The following is a 26,136-nucleotide window of genomic DNA, read 5'->3' as shown; positions in this document are numbered from 1 at the left end:
AGTACATTTGTAATCCTTATTGTATCGTAAGAGAAGATATTAAAATACTGAAGAAAAAAAAGGAGACATCATTTATGGATAACTACATAATATAACCATTATTTTATTTTTATTATTCGCATAATGCAACGTTTCTCAACATACGATAAGTATAACTTTTGAGCTAATAGAAAAAAAGCTATAACTCGTGTGTTTCGGTACAAGTACACAAGGCTATTGATTTTATAAATAAATTAAATATAACTGAATTAATTCTTCCTTTAATAAATTAAATGTAAAATTATTTATTTATTTTTGCTCGAATGTTAATTTTAACATAGATAAACAAGATTTTTCATACATAATGAGTACAAAGACAATACGCGGCTCTAGAACACATGATTTCCATTGAGAGTACAGAGAATATCTGGATTTTCACGGATAGTAAGAGCTCAGTTCAATACCTGAGTAATTGGCAAAACATCAGTGACAGAATTGGCCTAAATATCATTGACAATTTGATGACTTACTCTTATCACAATGATATACATCTTCAGTGGATCCCCTCCCACGTGAACCTTCACTTTAATGATCTGGCCGACGAACTGGCCAAGGAGGGCTTCAATGATCCCATAGATAGTAGTGGCCTTCTAACAAACAATGAAATATATGCAAAAGTAAAGGCCGACAATAATAGGACTTGGAGGATTCCACCTAGTCGTGAATAGTATCAACAAAATAGTCCTGGGGCTGCCCTGGAGATAAAAGGTGATAGGAAACTACAGACAGCTATCACAAGACTAATCACTGGTCATACCCGCGGACTAACATTTGTTCAGGGTCAAAAGACGTTCCCTGTATGCCTAAAATGTAGTGCTCACCAGGCTTCATCTCATCATTTGCTGACCTGTATGGGACTGGAGAAAAATTTTATTTTGGAGGATCCGCAGATGGTGTTTGATTTTCTGTCGGTGAACGGTCTCCTGGACTTGGTCTAGCCTTGTTCTGGGCCAAGAGGAATAAGTACCACCACCACCACAAAGACAATAAAGTGTTTAATTGTTATTCGAAAAAAATCAGGCTTCCATCCTGTATTTTTTTTAAAGAAAATATTAATAACAATACTAATAATCTGTTTATAATAAAATGAAAAGCCTGCTCACTCACTGATTCTCCCTCTTCCCATGAAGTTAGAATGCTTAAGTTTGGAACATGTATTCTTAATGAGATAAATTGAAAAATTAAAAGGTTTCATTTCGATCTTTTGTTTTTATTCGGGTAATTTATCAGGCTAATTAGAATAATTAATTAATGTTAAGTTAAAACTCATGTTTCCATAAAACACTATCCCGTGCCTAGCGTAGCATAGCTGTTTCCAGCTTTTGTGTCATTACACCGAAGAGGAGAATCCATGCAAGTACATGGCAGAACTATTTACCTATTGTAATGAAATATTCTCATAGCATGCGATTCGCATATGCGATCATACGTCAATACAGTTCACTCAAACACAAGTACTTAAACTTTTACCTGCTACTTTTTGAAACATTCACACGCCCGTCTAGAGCAATTCTATGCAGTGTTAATGCTTGTAAATATTTTGTATGCTTTCACCGTGTGGATAGTCATAAAAATTGTGAAAGTACGATAGTTTCCATCTTGGTTTAAATTATTAAATTTGGAAACTTTATGGGATTCAAAACTACATTAAGCTTAAATTAAGCATTGCAGACTTCATTAAAAAAAAAACTTTGGTGATCTAACTACGAAAAATATAAAGGAATTGAAAAACATTGTAATACATTCTCACACATCTGAACTGTGGAGAAGGCTTTCTTTATAGTGCATTCGAGCGCTGCGATCGTGAAGTCACTGTCCAACAGCATGGATCATTTGCACAGGAAAAAGCAACCGGAAACGTTTTTATGTCCTGTGTGCATTTATCATGTAAACATAACGGAGTGTCTATTGCACCGATTATCGGCGCAGTAAAATTCATTTTGCTATCTTACCGATCAAATTTTTAACCAATCATAGAGCGTATCTGTCCACGTGACTCTCCGATTTTTTTTTAAAAAATAATTTAGCTCTGTTTATCGTAGTCAAGGCAGCTACAATTTTTGTAGCATCTTGATTTTCTTCATATGAAGAATAACAAATAACCATTCATGAATTTGAAAAAGAAAAAAGGACGATCTTCTGGAAGAGAGAAGCGAAAACTTTAGAAAATGCTTCAAAGAAATTTAAAAAATTTGATAAGGCTCCGCTGGAATTGAAATACACATGGTGGAAGAATTCATNAAAATTTTATACGCTTTAAGGAAAAAAGAAATAATGTTCTTTTATTTTTAAATTTTTTGTTGTTGGTGAAACAATGACAACCCATCAAACAATGACAACCCATTACCAATTTCACATACACAGTTAGAAAAGCATAACTTATAGCTATTGTACCGATGAATTAGTTTCTGTAAAGTGGCGCTGTTGTCAACGTCGGCGCGATAGCTCTGAGGCTATCTTACCGATAGTCGGTGTAATAGACACTGCCTAAACATAACATGACTGTGAAAAATCCAAGAAAAATTGTTTTACCGGCTTAGTAAACTTAAGTACATAGTATTAAATGGCTACTTTTCCTACTAAATACTCTGTTTTAAATAATAGAATTCTAAAGAATTATTTAAGAGGATATGCATCTCCTTACTTCAAGTATTTATTAAACTTATTAGCTTTACATCCTTACTAAATTTAATATCTTTCACATACAACATTTGTTTCATATTATGTAAACTAAAAAATGTATTTTCTTTCTATTTTGTTCAGCAAAAAAATAATGCAAGTGGTCTCATTTGAAATTTATTTTATAATTATAAACAAATTCAATCACCAAGACTTCATTACAAGAAAATTCGATAATAAGCTAATTATAAAATGATTTAATGTTGTTGTTTTTTTGTATGTTAAAATGTCAATACAGGATGCCTGTAATAATAATAAAAAATAACAACATTCCTTGTATGACTTTTTGGTTCTGGAATCTCTAAAAAAAAATTTCCCGGAAGTACCTATGTTATTTAATACTTATATAAGGTAGGTACCTGTTATGACAATTATAAAAGTATTACTGTTGTCAATAATAATTCTAGAGCCTAAGCTTTACCATTATATTATTTAGAGGTTTTATTTTGTGAATTGAAAAGATAATAATTTCTGCAACATTGTTTTCAAATTAAAACTCTTAAATAATTTAATATATGACATAACTTAAAAAAATAAAAACAATTTTCAGACTCCTTTGTTTCATAAAAAAATCAAATGCAGAATTTTTTAATTTTGTAGAATTTTCAAATTTGAGTTGAAAAATTTTAATAAATATACAAACACAGTAAAAGTAAAGTGTATAACAAGTAGAGCATATTACAAGAAATATACTACTTCGTCAAGCTCTCAAATCACCAGGATAAATATAATATTAAAGATACAAAAGTTGTGTGTTTATGACAAGCTGAACATAATTAGCCTTTCGTTATTGCTACAATTTTTTTTTAAAGGAACACTTGTGATGAAATAGTGTTTGACTATCGCTAATGTTCCAAGAGTTTCCAGAACTGCCATCTGCTAAGTTTTTTTATAATATTTTATCAAGTGGTAATTAAAAATTAAAACTTTCAGAATTTTTGGTAATTTCACCAACATTTTAAAAGCTTTGCAAAAGAGTTAGAAGCAAGTAGCTTTCTATCTAAATTTTTAAATCATTTATGTGTAGTGGTGTGGAAAATAACTTTAAATCTAATTTGAAAAACAAAGAATTATACATTAAAACATAAACTTAGCTACCACCAGACAAAATTTTCCTAAGAAGTGAAGAAAGTCGACAGCCTTGGGTTGCTATTTACAATGTCTCCGCTTTTCTTCACAGCTTACTATTGAGTATTTGCAGTGTTATCAATGTCGTTTAAGGCTATTGCACTTCATTTAATTTTCTTCTTCTTTATTCTTACAATTTGTATGCAAAAAAATAATAGATTGAAAAAATTTAGTTGCTGGTCCATGAACTAGTGACTAAAAGATGTTACTAATCAATACACATTTTTGCTGGTGTGCTTAAATATTGGTATTGTATTTTTTTTGTTGAAAAAAAGTTCAGTGAATTTAAATGAAAGAAAATGTGTTATATTCACAATTTTGATGAAACATGCTATTTTGGGACAATAATAGACTAATACACTAAACTGAAAACTAATTGATTGCTGTTACGGGAGACTACTAATATTTATTCCTGTGGTTGTCAAAATTATGTGGTCCTGGACTGATGTTAATTTTTTGAGCTCTGTTAGATAGGCAATTTAAATCACAGCATTTAGTCATTAACATTAATGAATATTTGTTTATAACAGTGAACTCACAATGAAGACTATTTTGTCAGCTATTGTTAATTGTCATTACAATTAACTTTTGCTGTATATATTTATATATAAATATCTATATATATTGAATAATAAAACTTTCACGTAAAATTTACAGAGGTTATGTTTTAAGCCAAATTCATCTTATTTACTAACAAAATTCAACTTAGATTTTAAATATGAGCTTTTTTAACGGGGGTGGGTTGGTGAGTTTAGGTCCTTCTCAAATCTGTAGAAATCCACCTCAATATTTCAGACAAATAAAGAAAATTTTCATGAATTATTATCAATTTATATTCCTTAAAGGTAAAATCAAAAAAAGAAATAAAAAATAATTAATCTTTTTGCCTGTGTCTAGCACATTTGAGAATTTTTTATTTATTTGTGAAATTTAGAAAAATATTCTGACTGTGTAATTTAATTTCAGCCCTCTCAAAATTTGGGTTCCTGCAACACCCATGATTTCATAAGAAATTTAATTTATCTGGATACTGGGAGAACAATCCAATAGCCATTACAATTGTTTTTTGTTTAAAAACTATTTAAAGTTGTTACAATGTATTTCGTTTAATAAATATTAATTCTTTTTATCTAATTGCTTTTTGAATTATTTATCTTCTTCATGCAATCTTTAATTTTTTAATGACTACAAATACTTTTGTTCTTTAGATACTTCAGCTCGAAGGATACAAGTGATATAAATTCTACAAAAATTGATTCAGATCAAAGTAAACAGGATAAGGTAATACAGTGAAACCTGTGTATAACGATACTGTCTATAATGATAAACCTGTCTATAGCGATGTTTCCTTGTGGTCCCGGTGAAATTCCTATTTACTCAATGTATTTTTAACCTGTTTATAGCGATAACCACTTTTCAGTTAAACATGTCTACAACGATAATTTTTCCTCTTTTGATAGTTGATAGTTCTATTCCGATTTTTCTACCGTTGGAAAACGACTCCCCATCGAGCCTAAATGTGAGATAACAAAATGTTTTTTTTTTTTTTCTCCTTTGTATGTAATATTCTTTTGTTGTTTCTGAGAAAAAAAGCCACTTTTAGGGGAAATTAGAGCAGTAGAAATGGGTGAAGGGGTATTGTAGGAGGGAGAGAGCTTCGTCAGAAAAACGGGTTACTCGATGTATTTTTAACCTGTTTATAGGGATAACCACTTTTCAGTTAAACATGTCTACAACGATAATTTTTCCTCTTTTGATAGTTGATAGTTCTATTCCGATTTGGAAAATAACTCCCCATCGAGCCTAAATGTGAGATAACAAAATGTTTTTTTTTTCATCTCCTTTGTATGTAATATTCTTTCGTTGTTTCTGAGAAAAAAAGCCACTTTTAGGGGAAATTAGAGCAGTAGAAATGGGTGAAGGGGTATTGTAGGAGGGAGAGAGCTTCGTCAGAAAAACGGGTGACACACTGACGAGACATCGATGCGACACGACAAGAGGGGAATTCCTATTCAATAGCGATTTTAGCAGAAGTTATCCCGGGTGATCAAAGTGATGAGGAAGAAGCAGCTGACTGTTCTCAAAACAGGACTCAAATTTCACCCGAGAATGCCATATTGCTAATTAACACTTTGCAAGATTTTGTTGCAACATTACCAAATGTAACTGATGTTCATTTGAATTCATTAGATGGACTGAAATCTATGTGCATGGAAATGGCAATTGCTTCCAAAAATAAGCAAACAAAACTAACCGATTATTTTTCTAAATAATTTCTGTTTTGATTCATAAAATTGTAAGTAAATTTTTCTTGTGTGCTGTTTCATAATTCTAAGTAAAATTTTCATTTGGAGCCTATAAAAGAAGTTTAATTTATCATTAGTTTTAAACGTATACTTTTAAATTTCAAACCTGTCTATAACGATAACCTGCCTATAACAATATTTTATTTAGGTCCCTACAGTATCGTTATAGACAGGTTTTACTGTATTTTAAAAGTTTTATTTATATTAATTTATTATATTTATCAATAAAAAATCTTACTTATTCATAATATATACAGGGTATCTGCTACATTTATTGATTTTTCTGCTACATTAAATTCATGACTAATTCCAAGAATTTTTCATAACTTAACAAAGTTACTATTTTCTCCAATAAAAACGCAACAATAAATGTAAAAAAGCATTATAATAACATACATTGAAATGATAGGTATAACCAAAACTGTTATACTCTGCATCTTCATATTTATGGATTTTAAATTTAAAAAACAAAGTAAAGAAGGAGTTGAAACAATAAAATAGCTGAAAAAAATACAAAAGCAAAAAAAAATTTTTCTGTGGAATTATGTTCTAAAGATACTTTTCTTGTTCATCAGAAAGGAAAGAAATATTCCTGATTTTTCTGTTCTCATTTCCGAATAAAAAAATTTGCCAATGACTGGTTTGCTTCAACTAAAATTTTAAATTGATAAAATGAAAGAAAAATAAATAATAAAAGTTCTTAAATCACAGAAGTTTAAAAGATAATTCGCTCTAGAAATGATGTTTTTTCTTTCATTTTTTGAAAGAATACCATAATTTTTAAAGAACATGATAAAATCATTTTATATTCAAATAAAATATGACTGAGTGGTGATTTTGTTAGGAATTCAGATATTTGGAACAAGACGAAATTGGGGTAGAGAATTCCATTTTAAAAATTAGATTTTTTATAGACCTAAATCTATGACTTTCCAAGGTTTTTTTTAAAAAAATAGTAAAAATCATGACATTTCATGACAAATTTTGTCAATGATTGAAATTCATCACTTTCTAGGTGCGCAGATACCCTGCATATTGGGGTATTGAAAATTATTAAAACTGTGTTAAAGGTGCATTTTTTTATAAGCTGAAATCTGATATAATGACTTATATTGAAAACTGATTATTTTTTTCTAGTCGAGAATTTATTTTTGATAATTGCTATTATTCTTTGTATAACTTAATGTTTGACTATACTTCTGTTAAATGAACAGTGGAATCTAGTTTTTTATTTTCCTTACCTGTGTTTTATTTTTTGACAATTAGCATTTTTATTTCATTATCATTGCTTAATTTTTTTTATCTTATTTTTAGGAAAAAGAAGAAAAATCACCAGATGAAAAATTATATAGCAGGTTATAAGCCTTTCATTTTATATTGAAATTATTTTATTAATATTTTTTATGTTTTGTTATTAATCTTGTTTAATACTATTTTGATTCATTTTTGCTTTTTAAATATCTCATAATGTTAACTCTTTGAGGGTCAGGAAATATTTTTAAAAATAAAACATCAGAATTGTTAAAATTATTTTAGTTTGGCTGTAGTTTAATTAGAACAATGTCTAGTCTAGAACAATTTATTTAAATGAATTTTTACATTATTACCACAAAATATGTGGTTGGCATTGAAAACCATAGCCATTCAACGAGTTTATAAGGAACTATTTTTGAAAATGAAGTCAATAAATATTAAATTTAGAATTAAAGTTGACAAAATGTTAAATTGCTAAATTGAATTTCACTGAAAGAATTGTTCAATTATGAAGCATTTTATATTATTCATTCCAACAGTACTTTTGTAAACATAATTTATTTACGAATGTCTTATTCTTTCAAAATATTATGACATTGTATTATTAAAATTGAAGTGTAAAATGGAATTAATTTTACAATTTAAGATTTCATAAAATAGGAAGGGTTGATTCCAAAAAGAATTTGTGGATTAGGTGTCTGCCAAATTAGTTACTAATTATGTTTCTATAAAATGATTGTATGCAACTTATTCACTCTTTTTTTTTTACATCAAAATAATTTTATAGTTTATAATATGTGTATGAATCAGAAATTTTTAAATGTATTAACATAAGGAATTTAACTTAGATTGGGGTGAAAAAAGCTAAGTTCTTGAATTGTATTGCACATATATATCTTATAGTCTTTGGATTAAATAAATATTTCTTTTTCTCTTTGAATTCTATGCTTTAAATTATCTGTTTAAATGATTCTGTTCTTTATCTTATCTATAAATTTCTGTTCTTTCTTTGAATTGAACAAATATTTCTCTTTCTTTGTATTCAATAAATATTTATTTATATTACTTTACATTTTGCTTTGCTTTAAACTTTACTTTATACTTTAATATTTTGCATGAAATACTTTACACCTTGTAGATCTTCCAAAAGTTGTGTTTTTGGAAAACCATTTTAACACCTTTTTTAACTACTATAAAATTTCTGAAAATACAAGAGGCTTGTTCCAAAAATAATTTTTGGAAATTCAACGTGGCTGTCAAATTAATAGATGAAAATGTTTAAATAAAACCCATAAAAGGATTGTGATTTTATTAATTTTTTTAAAGTAAGAATGATATTATATAGTTTATATTTATGTCTTGGAGTCAGAAGTTTTAAAAATACATAAAACATGAGGAATTTAACTTTGATTGCAAAGTCCCATTAAATACATTTCAATGTATTAAAAAAATTAAATTTTTATTTCACAGTGTTAATTAGCACCTAATTATATAAGCTTTCATTTAATTCTTCATTGTTTGACTAAGAATCTGACTCTAGAATATGCTTAAGATTAGCACTAAAAAATGCAAATAGTAATCTTTTTTTTTTTTTTTTTTAAATGCATCAGTAAAGAAAAGAATAATGAAGATGAGAAAAAGGAAGCAGCAAAGAAAAAACTCTTTTCCCTGTTATCTGAATTAAAGGTTTGTATTTTCAAATATAGTTAAAAATGAATTATAATAATTTGTTTTAAATAATGCTTGAGTCTCTATTTTTTTTTTCTTTTTCAATGTAAAGTTAAATTTAAAATTGTTTTCTGAAACTTGAATTCTTTTCCTAATTAATCTGATTCTTCTGAAAATGCTTATTTTATTTTTAAAAGGTATTCAAAGTTCTAGTTTAAAAACTAGTGCTATTTCTTTAAATCTTAAATTCAATTAACAAGGGGATAGTTTTTTTCTGAACAACTCAAAACCTAGTAATTATAATTTCTGCCACAAATGTGGCAGAAAAGGGTTTCTGCCATGCCGGTTTTCACCGGTTTCTACCAGTGGTTTTAACCACTTCGGCAGAAACTTGCCAACCTTGTTTAAAAGTAATAACTTTATTTCTGCACCTCATTGTCTTAGCTGCCTAAATACATCATAATGTGTTTGTCGCTGATTGTGACCATGCTATTGCTTCCTTAAGTTTTTTTAAACTATCTCAATTACACAATAGAATATCTCTAGTTATTGACAATCTTATAATCATTTAGTGTTTTAAAAGTTTGGTTGTTTATATGCTGTTTTATTGCTGGGTTTGAGGGCAGTCTCTATTAAAAAAAATTACTAAAGGTTTACTCTTTATAAATTAAATATTCTTACAGGTATCACCAGATCAATCAAAGATCAAACCAGATCTAGTCCTATCAAAACCATTAAAGCGGATAAGTAAACAAGAACGTTTTTCTGAAATCTTAAAAGAGAAAAAGTATTAAACTTTTTTATCTTTCATTTTAATTATTAATCCTGAATAGGTTTTTAAAAAATTATTTTTCCTTTAAGGTCACCAGATGAAAAAATAATTCAGGCAGTTAAGGCTGTAGCTGAAAAGTTTGGAGAAGATGCATTAGAAACACAGAATGAACTGAAACAGAAACTAAGTTCGCTTAATTTAATTTCAGAAGATTCTCAATCAGATAAAAAAGTCTCTGATAATGTGGGGTAAATATCTCAATTTTATTTCTTTTAAATTTGATTGAAGCTGTTGTATTTACCTCAAAATACACATACTTAATTACATAGCTTATATTGTGAAATTAACTTTTCTAGCATTATTTCTTTACAAAATTATAAATATTATTATAATTTAAATATTCTTCACTTTCAGTTTAATGTGTTAGTATTTTCATATACAATTAAGTATTTTAATGATGTAAAAAATGCCTAAATCACAAATAAAAATTAATTAAAAGAAACATAACATTTTGATACTATAAATGAAGCGCACCACTTATTATTCACTTGTCATTTTAAAAATTTTGTTGTGTCTTTTTAGTAAATAATTCTATAAGTTTGAGAGCTATTTGATACTACAAATTAAGCACTATTATCAATAGCGCGACATAATACTGATGATTGTATTTGTCATTTTTATTTAGGTTTTCATNATATGTGTTTTCCGTCAGAGGGAATGAGTAATTATTCATTATTGATCAAAGGGTTAGACAATAATATGTGTTGATAAGTTCCTCATTTCAACTCCTTTTTGCTCTCAGTTCAGTTAAAAAAATCCTGCAAACAAGTGTCTCAAATTTAACTATGGCGAGCAGTAAATGTAAAATGTTCTCTTATTGATGATAAAATGGGCATAATCAGAAAATCTGCAGTTTGCAACATATGGAAGAATAGGCAATTAATAATTTCTGCTCATGAAAAAAATTTAGATGGCAGAAAAAAGTTGAGAAAAGCAGAACACAAGGATGTTGAAGAAGCATTACTGAAGTGGTTCATCAATCGAAGAAGCCGCAATCTTCCAGTATCTGGACAAATGTTGATGAATTTGCTACACGATTTTATGAGACTACTTTTATGTGCTCGAATGGCAGGTTAGACAGGTTTAAAAACCTGAATAACAGAAATTCGGGAAAAATTATCTGAGAGTCGGGAAGTGTTTCCATATCTGATGTTGAGAATTGCTCATTAGTTAAAGATTACTAATTTTTTATTTGTACGCAAGACGAAGAGTAATGAAAAATAGTAAATTTTTTTGCTACTACATAATATTTTTCTGTCATTTATTTATATAGTGTGTTATGAAAGGGAGGAGTTCGGGAACCATTAGTTAAATTGCCTGCGTAACGGATATAGTGAACCTGGTTATAGTAAACCGAAATTTTGGTCCCTTGAAGGTTCACTATAGCGGGGTTTGACTGTATAACTTTACATTTTGCTTTGCTTTAAACTTTACTTTACACTTTAATATTTTACATAAAATACTTTACATCTTGTAAATATTCCAAAAGGTTTTGTTTTTGGAAAACCATTTCAACGCCTATTATAACTGCTATAAAATTTTTGTAAATACAAAGGGCTTGTTCCGAAATCTTTTAATTAATCAAACTGTCAAATTAATAGCTGGAAATGTTTAAATAAAACCCTTAAAAAGATTGTCATTTTATTATTTTTTTAAAGTAAGAATTACATAGTTTATATTATGTATGTCTTGGAGTTAAAAGTTTTAAAAATACATAAAACATGAAGAATTTAACTTTGATTGCAAAGTCCTATTAAAAGCATTTCAATGTATAAAAAAAATTAAATTTTTATTCTAAAGTGTTAATTTGGACCTTAATAAATAAGCTTCCATGTAATTCTTCATTGCTTTTTTTTTTTAAATGCATCAGTAAAGAAAAGAATAATGAAGATGAGAAAAAGGAAGCAGCAAAGAAAAAGCTCTTTTCCCTGTTATCTGAATTAAAGGTTTGTATTTTTAAATATAGTTAAAAATGAATTATAATAATAGTTTGTTTTAAATAATGCTTGAGACTCTATTCTTTCTTTTTTAATATAAAGTTAAATTTAAAATTGTTTTCTGAAACTTGAATTGTTTTTAATTTTGAACTAGCAAAATTTTCATTCTTTATGCATCTATGAGTCAGTCAAGCATATTAGCCTATGTCATAGCCTGGTACAAATAAATAAATTTTTTATCCAAACATATTTTCATGAGGGCATGTATAGTTTATCCGATCTACTAACTGAAATGTATATTTTATTTTTAAATGGTATAAAAACTCCTTGTTCCAAAATTTGTGTAGTTTCCTTAAATCTTTAATTCAAGTTCTGAAAACAAAGAGAAACATTTTTTTCTTCTTAACAACTGATAAAATTAAAATGGAGTTTATAATTCTCATTCCATTCCACAAAGTTTTATAATTCTCTCATAGAATAGTGCAAAAAAAGAAAAAACTCTGAATAATTTTTGATTTAATGATCAGATTTTCACGTACTAGGACTCAAACTAAAAAGAATTCAAGGAGGGGACCTCAAGTATGCTAATTACTTAACCAGGACAATATTTTAAGTTAAGAAATCAGACAAAAAAAAAGTGCATTTTCTTTGAATATACACTCCTTGTTTTTAATGGATTTGGATTCCAGATATATAATATATAAGGGTTAGTCATAATCTGAAAAATATGGTCCAGACAGTTTGGTCAGGAAAATGGTTGAAAGTTTGGATCTCTTCATATTAATTTTGTCCTTTGTGTATTTTGGCATATCTCGAGAACTTTTTAAGTGAATTAAAAAAAATTTGCACTCAGCTATAAAAATAATTTATTTAAAGATAATTCCATGCAAAAAAAAGTTTTTCATAACTATTTATTATTTTATTTATAGGTAGTAAAAAATTTTAATTTGTGAGGTATACAAATTTTGATATTATTCTAAAGAATGTAATTTCATGTGACAAAATACAAAATTTGAATCAAATCAGCCAAATAGTTCCTGAGAGATGGAATTTTCAATATCTGATTTCTAAAATTTGATTTTTCTGGAACTATTTTATTGATTTAATTCAAATTTTGTATTTTGCCATATCATATAATATTACATTCTTTATTTTTTTTTAACCATTCAACATTTTTTTCAAATACTATTTAATGAAATAATGAAGAATAGTGAATAATTACTAAAAATTATTTTTTGCATGGAATTATCTTTATATAAACAAATTTTATAATTGCATGCAAAAAGTAAAATTAACATTAAAGGGTCCAAATTTTCAATCGCTCTCTTGACCATATTTTCCACATTGATTATGGCTACTCTCTATATTTTGTGGGTCAGAAATCCAAGCTTTTAAAAAAATGAGTGTTTATTGAGAAAAATCAAAGTTAATATCTGATTTCGTTTTTTAAATATCATCTACACTAGTTAATTGGCATATTTGAGGTCACCCCCTCGAACCATTAAGTTTGAATCTTAGTATGTGAAAATCTGATCATTAGATCAAAATTTATAAAGGGTGTTTTTTCTTTCTTTTTTGCTTATTGTACATAATTAATCTGATTCTTCTGAAAATGCTTATTTTATTTATAAAAGGTATTCAAAGTTCTAGTTTAAAAATTAGAGCTATTTCTTTAAATCTTAAATTCAATTAGCAAGGGGATAGTTTTTTTCTTAACTCAAAACCTGGTAATTATAATTTAAAAGTAAAATTTTATTATGCTAATTAAACCTGTCTACTAATTGAACATTGATTAAAAACATTAAAAAGTAATAACTTTAATTCTGCACCTCATTGTCTTAGCTGCTTAATGTGCATCATAATGTGTTTGTGGCTGATTGTGACCATGCTATTTGTTTCCGTAAATTCTTTTAAAATATCTCAATTACACTATAGAATATCTTCAGTTATTAACAATTTTATAATTCTGTGTTTACAAAGTTTGGTTGTTTATATGCTGTTTTATTGTTGGGTTTGAGGACAGTCTCTATATAAAAAAAAATTAGTTAAGGTTTACTCTTTATAAATTAAATATTCTTACAGGTATCACCAGATCAATCGAAGATCAAACCAGATCTAGTCCTATCAAAACCATTAAAGCGGATAAGTAAACAAGANAAACATCAGTAAAAAAGGAAACTGATTGGTATATAAAATTTCTATATTAAATAAATGGCATTTAAAATCCTTGAATCCTTTTTTCTTTAAACTGTGCAGGTTAGTGGGTGTTGTTTTTATGTTTATTTTATTTTAGTTGTGTCTTGCAGTCAGTTATCTAGTTATTGGATTTTTATTTCAAGTAAGCTTTCGTTCGTACCATTCTATTGCGTATTTGTCTTGTTTTTATTCTTCTGTATTTTATATTGTATGTTATGTATTCTATTCTTTTCTCGAACTTTGGGGTACAGAGAGTTCTTTGGAGTCTTGCTTTCTCAATAGAAAAGATTTTGCTTTTATGACTTCCGGAGCTGGTACCCCCCTGAAGACGTCAACTTTGGTTGTCATATTTATCCAATTTTTTTTCATTTTTTGATTGTCTCATTTATTTCTTTAAAGCTTAAACTTACAGGGAAAACAACGCTTTTTTTTTTGCCACAAATTATGCTTGAAAAGCAAATGTATGCTGCTACTTCTACAAATAAAAAAATAATAATTTTAAAAAAATAAATACATTACATTCATTAAGTTTGATTGAAGTAAAAAAAAAAAAAGATAATTAAGGACACTTGTTAAGTTTGATTGAATTTTTTATGACATTTGTTTAAATCTAAGACTGTATTTCCTTTTTTACTTAATTTAGATGTTTGTTTTGTAATTTGTTTATTAGAATCAGTGAAAAAATTCAAGAGGAGCTTATGTCCTCTGTAGAAGATGTTGCATCAACAGTTCCATCTCCAATAAAATCCAAACTGACTCATAGACTTCTAAAGCTTTCGGTTGAAAGGAAAGATAGCAAGCAAGCTAAAATATCAATGGAGTAAGTGTTCTATAATTCTGAATTAAACTTGAATAAGCTAGTATAAAAAGTAAAGTAAAATATTAATTAAGTTTTTGTTTCTAGTTATATAGTATAAAATTCATTCTCTGAAGTATGTTTAAACAAAATCGTGATTTTTATTATTTATTAATAGTGATTGGTAATAAAAAACATATAAATATGTTATGTCATCACCATTTAATTTGTAGATTTTGCTTGCTCAAATGTTGAATAGTTTATTCTTTGTGGTTTAATCTTTATCAATATCTCCTATTCTTCCCATTTTTTTAATTGATAAAAAATTAACTTTGTTATTGTATTACAAAATAGGTGGACTTCTAACAAACACTTTTGTATGCTTTTTTTTTATATGTTTCATTTCCTGATGTATGCTACTAATCAATTCCATTACCATATATTATCACTTATTGTGATCGGTAATTTTACCGTTTAACTTACTTTCTGTAGCTAAAATGATTTTAGTAAGAGGATATATAGTCAGAAATTTTATGTTGGATTTTTATTTTATGGTTTTTATATGTTTTTGCTACACATTATTAACTTTGATACATAATATAGAAACTAGTTTATTAAATAAATATTTAATTATTACAATTGTACATTAATGATAGTAAATGTGTGTAATAAAAACAATCAACAGTATAAAAATTAATCTAAAAAAATCATAAACTTTAAATTTCAAGCAAACAAATAGAAGAATTTTATTAATGATGTTTTATCCCTAATAATAATATTTTTATTAATTTGACTGATTGCATTCAAATTTTGTATTTTGGGATTTGAAAATACATTCTTTAAAATTATATAAACATTTGCAATCCTTGCAATTCAAAATTTTTTCAACTATTATTAAATAAAAATTAATTACTGTTAAAAATTATGTTTCACATCTAATTATCTTTAAATAAACGTATTTTATAATTGTGTACAAAAAATCTTTGTTTCGCTTAAAAAGTTTTCTAGATATGGCGAGTTACACAAAAAGTATAATTAACCTTAAGAAGTCCAAACTTTTAACCACTTTCCTATTGCCCATATTTCCAAGATTGCGGCTATATTCCATATTTATCCCACGGAAAAAGTATGTTAATTTTGAGAAAGTACATTCTTTTGTCTGATTTTGTAATTTAAAATATTGTCTGCTCCAATTAATTAGTATATTTAATGTTAGGCTGACTTACTATTAAGATTAAATATTGAAGATTGAGTCTAAGTAAGTGAAAATACAATCATTAGATCAAAAGTTATTCAAGGTGTTACATTTTTTATGGCACAGTATCTTAAACAACAGAATATAATTGGAAATTTTCAATTTCATGTGTACGATACTGATTAGTGTTTTGGCATTAGGAGTAGAAGTACTTACCCATTTTGTATTCTGAATGTTTATAGGTTGAATTATTCTATTAATTCATGTTCCTTTTAAGTTTAAACATAAAGTAATTTCTTTTTAATTTATCTTTTGCAATGAGTATCAGTTAAGCAATAAAGATATTTGCTTCAAATGGAAAAATTACTATCTCTTTCTTTTCTCCATAAAATTTAGTAAATTAAGTTATTTCAAAGTGTTTTGTTTTTTTCTTACTAGAAAGACCTGATAACATTATAAAATTTCTCATTAAACAAAAGATAGTCTCACTAAGCAAACTAATATAATAGATCTTACCTGCATTTTTTTCTTTTCTTAAGCAACTGTTTGGATTCTTGGAAAACAAAGAAATTAGAATAACCTGATAAAATCACTAAACGCCTTTATAAGGAAGCCCATTAGTGTTACAAAATATATATTCCGATTCATGTGTACAATGTAAGATGCATGAGTAAATATAGATAAATAAGGGATATGAAAATATAAAATGAAGGAAGACTAAAATTGCAGCAGGGCTTGAAATTTCCACTCGCCAGCTCACCGCTGACAATTAATTATTTAAAGATGGCTAGTAAGTTTCATGTTTTAAAATGTGGAATTTTAAATTCTATGTGCCCTTCAACTATCATGCTTAAATGAAGTGTTTCAAAATCAAACAATGCCAATTAGTTCTATTAACAAGAGCATGTGTAAGTATTTTGAAGTAAAGCGGGTATTTCTATCTATTTAGCATAAAAAAATGCTGAGCCACCCACTTTTCACCAACAAAACCATTGCTTTTGGAAGCTCTTAAATCTTAAGACGTTATTTTGATCTTATAATTAATGCAATGAATATGTTTTGATTAAGTTTCTATATTCTTTTATGATTTTATTAAAAATTTCATTAAAAATTTTTCCGTATTACTTCTGTTATCAGTAAATATTCATATTTTTCTAAACTAAACTCATTGACGCAGCAGCCCATAGAGGGCCAAGGCCTACTGTGTCCATCTTAGTTTTCTTGACCTTGGGCTCTGGGGTGCAGGAGCAGATGTTCCCATCAGGTGGTCAGCCGAACGCGGAACCCCCAGTGTTTAGTTCCCCAGCATGCTTGGTACTCATTTATCGACCCACTGAAGGGATGAAAGACTGGGTCAACCTCGCCCTGCCCGAGGATTGAACCCAGGACCGGTGGCATGGGAGTGATTCATATTTTTCACGAATATAAAATAGTGAGTGGCAGAAATTTTAGTTTGGCTAGTTTCTTTAGCACTAAAATTTCATGCCCTGGATTAGAGAATTTTTTATTATCACTATATTATATTTACATAAATTACTTCGATTTGATGTTTCTTCTACCATAAAGCAGTATTCAAACAAAAATTGCCACTAGTTGATAAATCTTCCTGAGATAAAAAAGTTTTTTTTTGTTTTGTGTGTGCATTTTTTTAAAAATAATTCTTTATTTTGTGTCCCCATTTTTTAGTTTTAAAATTTTATGCCTGATAAAGTGAAAGATAAATGCCAGAAAAGAAAAACAAAAATGTTTTGATGCAGGTAAAACTGATTTGGTGCTCAAACCGTTGAATTCTTACTTAATTAACCATGTATATGTTCAATTTTTTTATTCATTTCTGGTGTATATTTTTGATGTATATATACAGCTGATGGATCTGTATTATAAACCATCCTGAAGAATAATCTTCGAAGGAAAGTCATTTATATGTTAAAAAAATATGCAAAATTTTGAGACTGATCATATTTCCATAACATTTTTTCTTAAATAAACTTTAAAAATATTGTTTTACTCAATACTTTTCTAATAAAATTTCAATATATCATTTGATTTTCAGAAACATGATGAAAGGTTTGAAAATTGAAAAACCCCAAAAGGAAACTCAGAAATCATCAGTTCCTGATGTGAAATTAAGAGAAAGAAAAATGATACCTAAGTAATTATGTTTCTAAAATTATTTGATTTAAATATGTTATAGGTTTTTATTCATGTGTTATGCAATTTTAACATGCACTTGTACTTAAATAATATATCATGTTTACAAAAAAATTATTTTAAAAACATTTTTTTATTTTAAATCTCTGTCATTAAAGTCTCTGGATGTGTTTCTAAAAATTTTATGGCGAAATTTCTTTTATCCCCTTCAGATTTCATCAAAATGCTAAACCCCTTTAAAGACTTTAAATGGGGTTTTGTGCCTCACAAATCTAGAATTTTTTATGCTGCAAAGATTGCAGATTCAGAGATTTTACACAGCTATAGAATAAGCTTAATACTCCAATTATTACTTCTACAAATTAAGTAATTATATAAATTCACAATTTATTAATTGATGCAAGATTGATTGTGATTAAAATCAATAACTAAAACCACTTAGAGTTGTATATTCACTATGAATACGTATTTTTATCCTATTACATAGAAAACTGCATAAAAAGACCATGAAGTTTGCATGCATTTTCTGAATACCATGTTGATGTTGTGAATTTCATTTAAGAAAGAATGTTTTACTCAATCCATTACTTTTGTTTATTATAAAATTCTTCAAATGAAATTCTATCACTTACATTCATAACAATTTGATTTTGCCTTCTGTCCCAGCAATAAAACTATCGAAGCAATTGTGTTATGGAAAAAAGATAAAATGCAATGGCAAAAATGTTTTAACATTTTTATTTTTGAAAGAATTATGCACAGGTGACATAGTGTCTAAAGAGCACTTTTCCTTAGTGATTTTTAGGATTGCATGATAATTAGTTAATGAAGTAAATTATGTGTAACAAAATGCTTATCAACAAAAGGCTGATATACTTAGGATTTTTTTTTCTTCCAAAGAAAAAAAAAAAAAGAGTGGTAGCTTAATGTACAAAACCCCCTAAAAGTCAGAAACATTAATACAAAACATTATGTGTAACAAACACTAGAGCCATAGCTATTTTTTTTTTCTTTTTGGAAGGAGGACTTTACATATTTTGTTATTCAGTCAATAAATTTATTTATAAAATATATAAATTTTTATTAGAATTTAAACAAAATTAATTTCATGCAACGTAAATTGGATTTTTACCAATTTGGCTCTACATTGGATTCTTATATTTGTTTCATATAGCAACCATCATTATTTTTAAAAGTACAATTGCATAGAATCTTATCTAAAACTTAACTAATATATGTCCCATAAAAAAAAAAGCTGACTTAAAAAGTGTAATTGTAGAATATTAAACAATACTGCTCCAAATTTATGACACTCTCTTAAGTTCAGACAATTTGCTGAAACTTGGTTTTATTCATTCCAATGTACGTTTTTCTTATATTTTAGGTCTAGAAGCCAATCAGAAATAAATATTTTTCAAGCTCCTCCTCTGAATATTTTTTCTACAGAAAGTGAAAGTAAAGAAGGTACTGAAATTGTTTTTATTTTACAATTTAAAAACTGTGAGACATATTATGTTAATAAACAATTAGAATGCATACATGCATTTTTTTAAAAATTTAAAGTAGAAATATTTTTATTCATTTATTTTATTTTATTTTTTTTTTTAAATTTAGAAAAAGTGGTTATTGGTTGAAGAGATTGAAAACAACATTTAGGGGCATAAATAACTGTCTGTGTCTGACTACAGGAGTGTTTGCTTTAAGGAGAGGGAATATAATGGTTTATTCATAATTGTATCATAGGAAATTTAAAAAATATGTGTAATGAGAGGTGTACGTTTTGTAGGAGTGTCTTGAGATTTTATATATACAAATAGCGTTCTCTCTTAACGTTTTTAGTAGAGTGACCCACCCCGCCTGCCCTTTTACAAAGATAAAAATCCCTTGCTTACCCTTTTTGTTAAAATATTATCTCCTGTTTATTCCGAAAAAATGCTCTTTCTTTATTTTAATAAAAGAAATTGAAGTACCAAAAACCAGGAATTCCAGATTATCCTAATTACAGCAAATTATTTAAGGCTAAGATAATATAAAATATTATTTCGTACATTTATTTGAGTATTTTTAATTCTGTTTTGAAGGACACTAACATAGCTAGATATAACTGATATACTTGTAAGGATTTTGATAAGGATTGACTATTTCAACCTTCATTTATCAAAAGGTACCTCAAGATAGAGTTAACGTAATATATACTAGTGAATTGGTATTTAATATTTATAGTGGTAGTTACATCACATTACTCCCCTTCCAGAATTTTTTCTGTGACAGAATTCGATGAACGATTACCACTAGTTAATTCATGCTATTTATTTATTTATATCAATTTTGCTCATTATATTTTTTTCCTTCATTTTTTTTAAAGCTATTCGCCAATTTATTTTTCAATATTGTTTATTACCAGGAAAACCTTATTTATTCACCGGATTATTTTTTCTTTTCTTTGAGCTGTATATTTTTAAGCAAATCAACTGTTTAATGTGGACTATCCATCAATGTTGGCAAGTTCATATCATGTCTGCAGGTCACCAATGAGGGAAATTTAATTTTAGACTATGTCAACCATCATCTATCAAAAGGTACCTCGTTAAAGAATCAAGCTAACATGTCTTATATACTAGTGAATTGGTATTTAATATTTATGGTGGTAGTTTTGCCACATAATAAAGCAAGATTGGTGCCCTTTAAAACTGAAAATACCCTTATTTGGGGNTTTGGGGGGGGGGGAAGTGCCTTTTTTATTTTTAGGGAGATCTCTGTATATAGAATCATTAATTGCATGTTAATGTATCAAATTCCAATTAAATGCTATATATCTGTTCAGTTTTTTTTTCTTTTTTTGTAAAGTATTTATGAACTTTTGTTTGCATTTAGAACTTCCAGAAACAGTGTGGGAAAGATTAGAGAGAAAAAAATTGAAACTTTTGACTGAATATGCCCCAGCAAATGCTTTTGAAGAAATGATCATGTGAAAATNTGGCACAGTTCCCAATATTTAAAATTCCTAAAATCAGCCAAACATACATAAAATCCTAAAATCAAACAGTACGTGTCATCATCAGAAAGACGGGGAAGTCATTCTCTCACACTTACGCGCGTCAAAAAGTTAAACATAGAAATACTGGAAATAGGGCTGTTTTCCTGAGTTTTCGATACTTTTCAAGGTCATTTCGAAATTTTCAAGGATTTAATATCATTTTCAAGTACTTCTAAGGGGCCCTTGAAAATCAAAATGAAATTCAAGTACTTTTCAAGGCTTTTTCAAGGCCGCGGGAACCCTGTTTAAAATAGTTCCGAAAACGCGAAAACTCATAAATATTTCAGTTAATGTGCTTCAGTTGCAAATGATTAACATATAACAATCGGTCTCATTTCTTTTATTTTGCTGCAAATTTCATGAAAAGTAAGCACTTTATCGAAACTGCGTAGCATATAATTTTTTTATAAAACATAGTCATTCACAATTGACTTCAACTTACTCATGTAATAGATTTGTAGAATTTTATTATTCAAAAATTTAGCTTCAATCTTATAAAAAGATACAAAACTGAAATATTAAAATAATTTCTGGAAACTATAACTGAAAGTTAAACTGTGTGTAGAAAGAGGGAAAGAAACCTGAAAATCGCCACAAAAGGAAAATGGTTTTAAGAAAGTTAAAAATAACATTTAGGATTTCAATTTCTTAAACATAGAAAATACATTAGTAATTATAAATTATATATTTATAAATGTGACATTAAAAATATTTATGTATCCAAAAGTATAAATACTCTTACGTAGTGTTAAGTATATATATTTTTCTTCGGAAATACAGATATTTATTTAAAATCATGTAAGAAAAATTTTTTTAAACTGCAGGGATTTCGGATTATAATCAAAATTTTAAAATTCTAATAACTATATTTATAACCCTAATTTAAAACATAACCTAAAAAAAACTATTTATTTAAGTTTAGGTAAAATATATTGCTTTGATATTTTATTTCAATTTGATTTAATTTACTTAAAAGAGCGCTTTTCGATTCTGATTATTCCATATTTTTTATATACAATTGAAAATATTCATTAAATTATATTTGTAATAAAGAAATTAACTTATTCATAATATAACTCACAACTGGAACGAAAAAATTTGTACAAAAAAAATAGCAACAATGAAACTGACTAAAAAAGACGTAAGAAAACGGCAGACAAACAAAAAAGTTCCCGAACTTGGAACAGATGTTTGAAGGTAGGTGGGAAATGTAAAGAAACCTTTCTCCCCTTATCTTAAAAAGGTGAGACCTCTCGTAGATACTAAAACAATAAAACAAATCCCACTGTAACTTGATCCTGTCTCTTAACTGAGGAGGAGATTTTTTCCCCTATTCTTACGCTGAAAGTGTCACATGCCCACCACAGGACCCCAAGATCAGATGTGACAACTGCTGTCACAGCCCCCCGGAAAAGGTTAATAAACAATTAGCATGCAAATATGAATTTTTTTTTTCAAATTTAGAAAAATGGGTTATTGGTTGACGAGATTGAAAACAACATTTAGGGGCATAAATAACTGTCTGTGTCTGATTACAGGAGTGTTTGCTTTGAGGAGAGGGATTACAATGGTTTATTCATAGTTGTATCATAGGAAATTAAAAAAATATGCGTAATGAGAGGCGTACATTTTGTAGGAGTGTCTGAGATTTTATATATACAAATAGCAGTGTTCTCACTTAATGTTTTTAATAGAGTGACCCACCCTGTCTGCCCTTTCACAAAGATAAAAACCCCTTCCTTGCCCTTTTTGTTAAAATATTTTCCCCTGTTTATTCAGAAAAAATGCTCTTTTTCTATTTTAAGAAAAGAGATTGAAGTAGCAAAAAGCAGGAACTCCAGATTATCATAATTACAGCAAATTATTTTAGGCTAAGTTAATATAAATATTATTTCTTACATTTATTTGAGTATTTTTAATTCTGTTTTATAGGGCACTACCCTAGCTAGATATAACTGATACACTAAAGCAAGATTGGTGCCATTCAAAACTGAAAATGCCCTCATTTTTTTTGGGGGGGGGAGTGCCTTTTTTATTTTTAGGGAGATCTCTGTATATAGAATCATTTATTGCATGTTAATGTATCAAAGTCCAATTAAATGCTATATATCTATCTGCTCAGTTTTTTTTTCTTTGTAAAGTATTTTTGAACTTTTGTTTGCATTTAGAACTTCCAGAAACAGTGTGGGAAAGATTGGAGAGAAAAAAGTTGAAACTTTTGACTGAATATGCCCCAGCAAATGCTTTTGAAGAAATGATCATGTGGACAGAACAGGGGAAACATTGGAAATTTCCTATTGACAATGAAACTGGTAAGTGAAGATCTGTGCTAAGCTTTATTTCTTCATGACCTACATAACTTATGAGAATTTTCCTGCTGTGTACTTATTGTTACTACTGTTGGAGAAATTTTAATCAAGCATTCAAATTTGAGAAAAAATGGTAGAAATCAAAAAAAAAAATTTATAAATAGTTTCAGAATATTTTTTGTCGCAGAAAAATATTTTCCAGAGATAATCATGGGTTACTTATATTCATTCTTGTATAATGCTAAATATTGTTTTTAAATTTCTCTTTACATCTAAAAAATCAGTGCAACTTTTTATCACTCACTATAAGGAGGATATTTAACAGTTTACTACAGATTAAAACTTTGAAATGTCTAGGCTTTTTTTTGAATACTGGACAAAGCTACTGTACTTTGAATTAATACAAATTAATAATGTTTTTATTACATTAAAGAATAACTAAGGCATTTATTGACTGTAACAAAGTGTATTTTCTTGTGATTTCTCCATAATAATTCTTTCTATGGAGCCATTGGAAAAGTTACAAGTGCTTTTTGGGACTACAGAGAGGCCAACTTTCTAAACTATCAGTAATCAGAAGTACAATAACGTAGAATATATATTCAGTCAGCATTTACAAAATTCAAATTAGTGGAATTTTAAGGTGTATTTGCTTAGTTCTGTATAGGTTTATGGCATTGATAAAATTATAAAACGTTGAAATTTTATTCTTTAAATTAGAACTGTCTCTTATTGCTTTTCTATCATTCTGCATTGGAACCACTTAAAATATTTGATTTAATGTTCTTTTGCTCTTCTACTAGGAGAGATTAGGTTTCCGAATAGCTTGTGAAAGGGGAATGATGAGATTCTTTTAATTTCAGAATTGTTTAAGAAGTAAAAATTATCACAAATTAGTTTGCAAACACTCTATTTGTAGTTAAGGAGAAAAAAGTTCTTTTTATTATTACAGAAAGTTTCAAAAAAACACAATTTTTATTGCTTAAACATAGGACTGTAATCTTGATTATAAAATCGTAATAGCTAGCACCCCTGGGACTATAACAAATAGATTTTTTAAAAAATTTGCTCATTTTATAGAGTATTACTTTTTGGATTAAACGACAATTGTTAATAAATTGTCAAATTATAACCTAATCTTATTATTTTTCAGAAATGGGTGAAGAAGAAAATGTTGGTTTCCATGAACATGTATTTTTAGACCAACATCTTCATGGCTTTCCCACCAGAGGCCCCATACGTCACTTCATAGAACTTGTTGCTGTAGGATTATCTACAAATCCTTATATATCAGTTGAAAGAAAGATTGAAAATATCGACTGGTTTAGAAACTATTTCAAAGAAAAAGAAGAAATTTTGAAACAATGTGGTGCTTTAGAATAAAAATTAAAAATGTTACTGCTTGTAGATTTTAAATATAAAACTTGTTCTATTACCTTTGTTTGTTATTTGAGTGATTAGTTTTTTCTGAATTATAATCTAAACAAAACTTTTTATTTTTTTTTTTATATAAAAAAAATGCAATTAAATACAATTCAATGTCTCTAAAAATAACATAAGCATTTATCTATCATCTTTATTCAGATTAGAAATAGTCTTCATTGAAATCTGACCAGATCCTCTTTTAGCTGGTTTAGCCTATGTATAAGAAATAAATTATTATTAACAGCTTAATTAGACAGGTTCTATGTATACCTAAAGAAGATGTTCCACAATTAAACGAACTCAAAGGTGTGTTAAAGGCATCATTAAGAGGATGAAATGATACCATAGAACATGGCGTTGCAAATCAGGTTGAGGGGGTTAAAAAACTATGGAGATTTTGACACCATGCTAGAAAATAACTACAAAAGAGGTCATTAATTTGCCAACTACAAAAAGATTTATTTGACTTCTTAGAAGTAGTACCCATTGACGTCATGTTCTATGGTATTCATGCATATTTTAAAATGAGGTAAAATTATTCTTGGTCTCACTATAAGGTGCTAAGTGTGCTTTTGATGTTTTCTGACAATCCACCCAATGAAATCTTCCTGTGTGACCACATACATTGCATAAAGTAGTGAGTTAGGGTGCTGCCATGCAACAAAAAAAAAGGGAAAACATAAAAGTATTTAATTTAAGCTTTAGAGCGTACATGTTTTTTTTTTAATTTTTTTTTTTTTTTTTTTTTTTTACAAATTTCACTTTCTCAACATGGCTTGTGACCCCATGTTCTAGATATAAGTTTTTATCCATTTAATGCCTTTTATCACCTCATCATATTTTTCAGTTTAATTTTGGAACAACCTGTATGCTTGGTAACCATTTATATTTTTAATAACCTGTATACCGTTAAGTGTATGGTAAAACTGATTGACAACATACCAGTTGTTAAAAAATTTTAAAGTATTAATATCAGAAATATGCACAATTTATGCTATTTTACTATTTTAATTTTGAAAGGATTACACCATAAAGCCTTACCTAAAATATTTTAAAGAAATATATTGTTAAGTTAACCTCTTCATTTTCTCAGTACACATATATGAACCTCGGCTTCTAAAAACACGCTAGAAGGAAATTTATAATTCTTCCTTCACTAAAGCATTCAAGGACATCAAAACCTT

The 26,136-nt window shown here is 27.8% G+C and overlaps 1 protein-coding gene across 3 annotated transcripts; it reads left to right on the top strand.

Annotated features, from left to right (window-relative positions):
- The first annotated feature begins 1,875 nt into the window (after positions 1-1,875).
- On the top strand, positions 1,876-24,962 carry LOC107455215 (mitochondrial ribosomal protein S31). Of its 3 annotated transcripts, XM_071185670.1 has the most exons (12): positions 1,876-1,937; positions 2,538-2,688; positions 5,055-5,127; positions 7,467-7,507; positions 9,017-9,092; positions 9,758-9,861; positions 9,936-10,094; positions 14,710-14,859; positions 18,084-18,182; positions 19,566-19,645; positions 23,387-23,530; positions 24,681-24,962. In XM_071185670.1, the coding sequence occupies exons 2-12, from the start codon at positions 2,603-2,605 to the stop codon at positions 24,908-24,910; spliced, it is 1,242 nt and encodes a 413-aa protein (XP_071041771.1). In that variant the 5' UTR covers positions 1,876-1,937; positions 2,538-2,602; the 3' UTR covers positions 24,911-24,962. The 3 variants fall into 3 exon arrangements, with proteins under 3 accessions (XP_071041771.1, XP_042909791.1, XP_071041772.1); XM_043053857.2 differs by lacking the exon at positions 1,876-1,937 and having other exon boundaries at positions 2,496-2,688; XM_071185671.1 differs by lacking the exons at positions 1,876-1,937; positions 2,538-2,688 and adding an exon at positions 3,012-3,069.
- The last annotated feature ends 1,174 nt before the right edge of the window (positions 24,963-26,136 follow it).

This window comes from Parasteatoda tepidariorum, chromosome 9 (genome assembly GCF_043381705.1).
Source record: "Parasteatoda tepidariorum isolate YZ-2023 chromosome 9, CAS_Ptep_4.0, whole genome shotgun sequence".
Taxonomy (NCBI): Eukaryota; Metazoa; Arthropoda; class Arachnida; order Araneae; family Theridiidae; genus Parasteatoda; species Parasteatoda tepidariorum.
The sequence above is the reverse complement of the archived record's forward strand: the minus strand, read 5'-3'. Positions and strand labels throughout refer to the sequence as shown.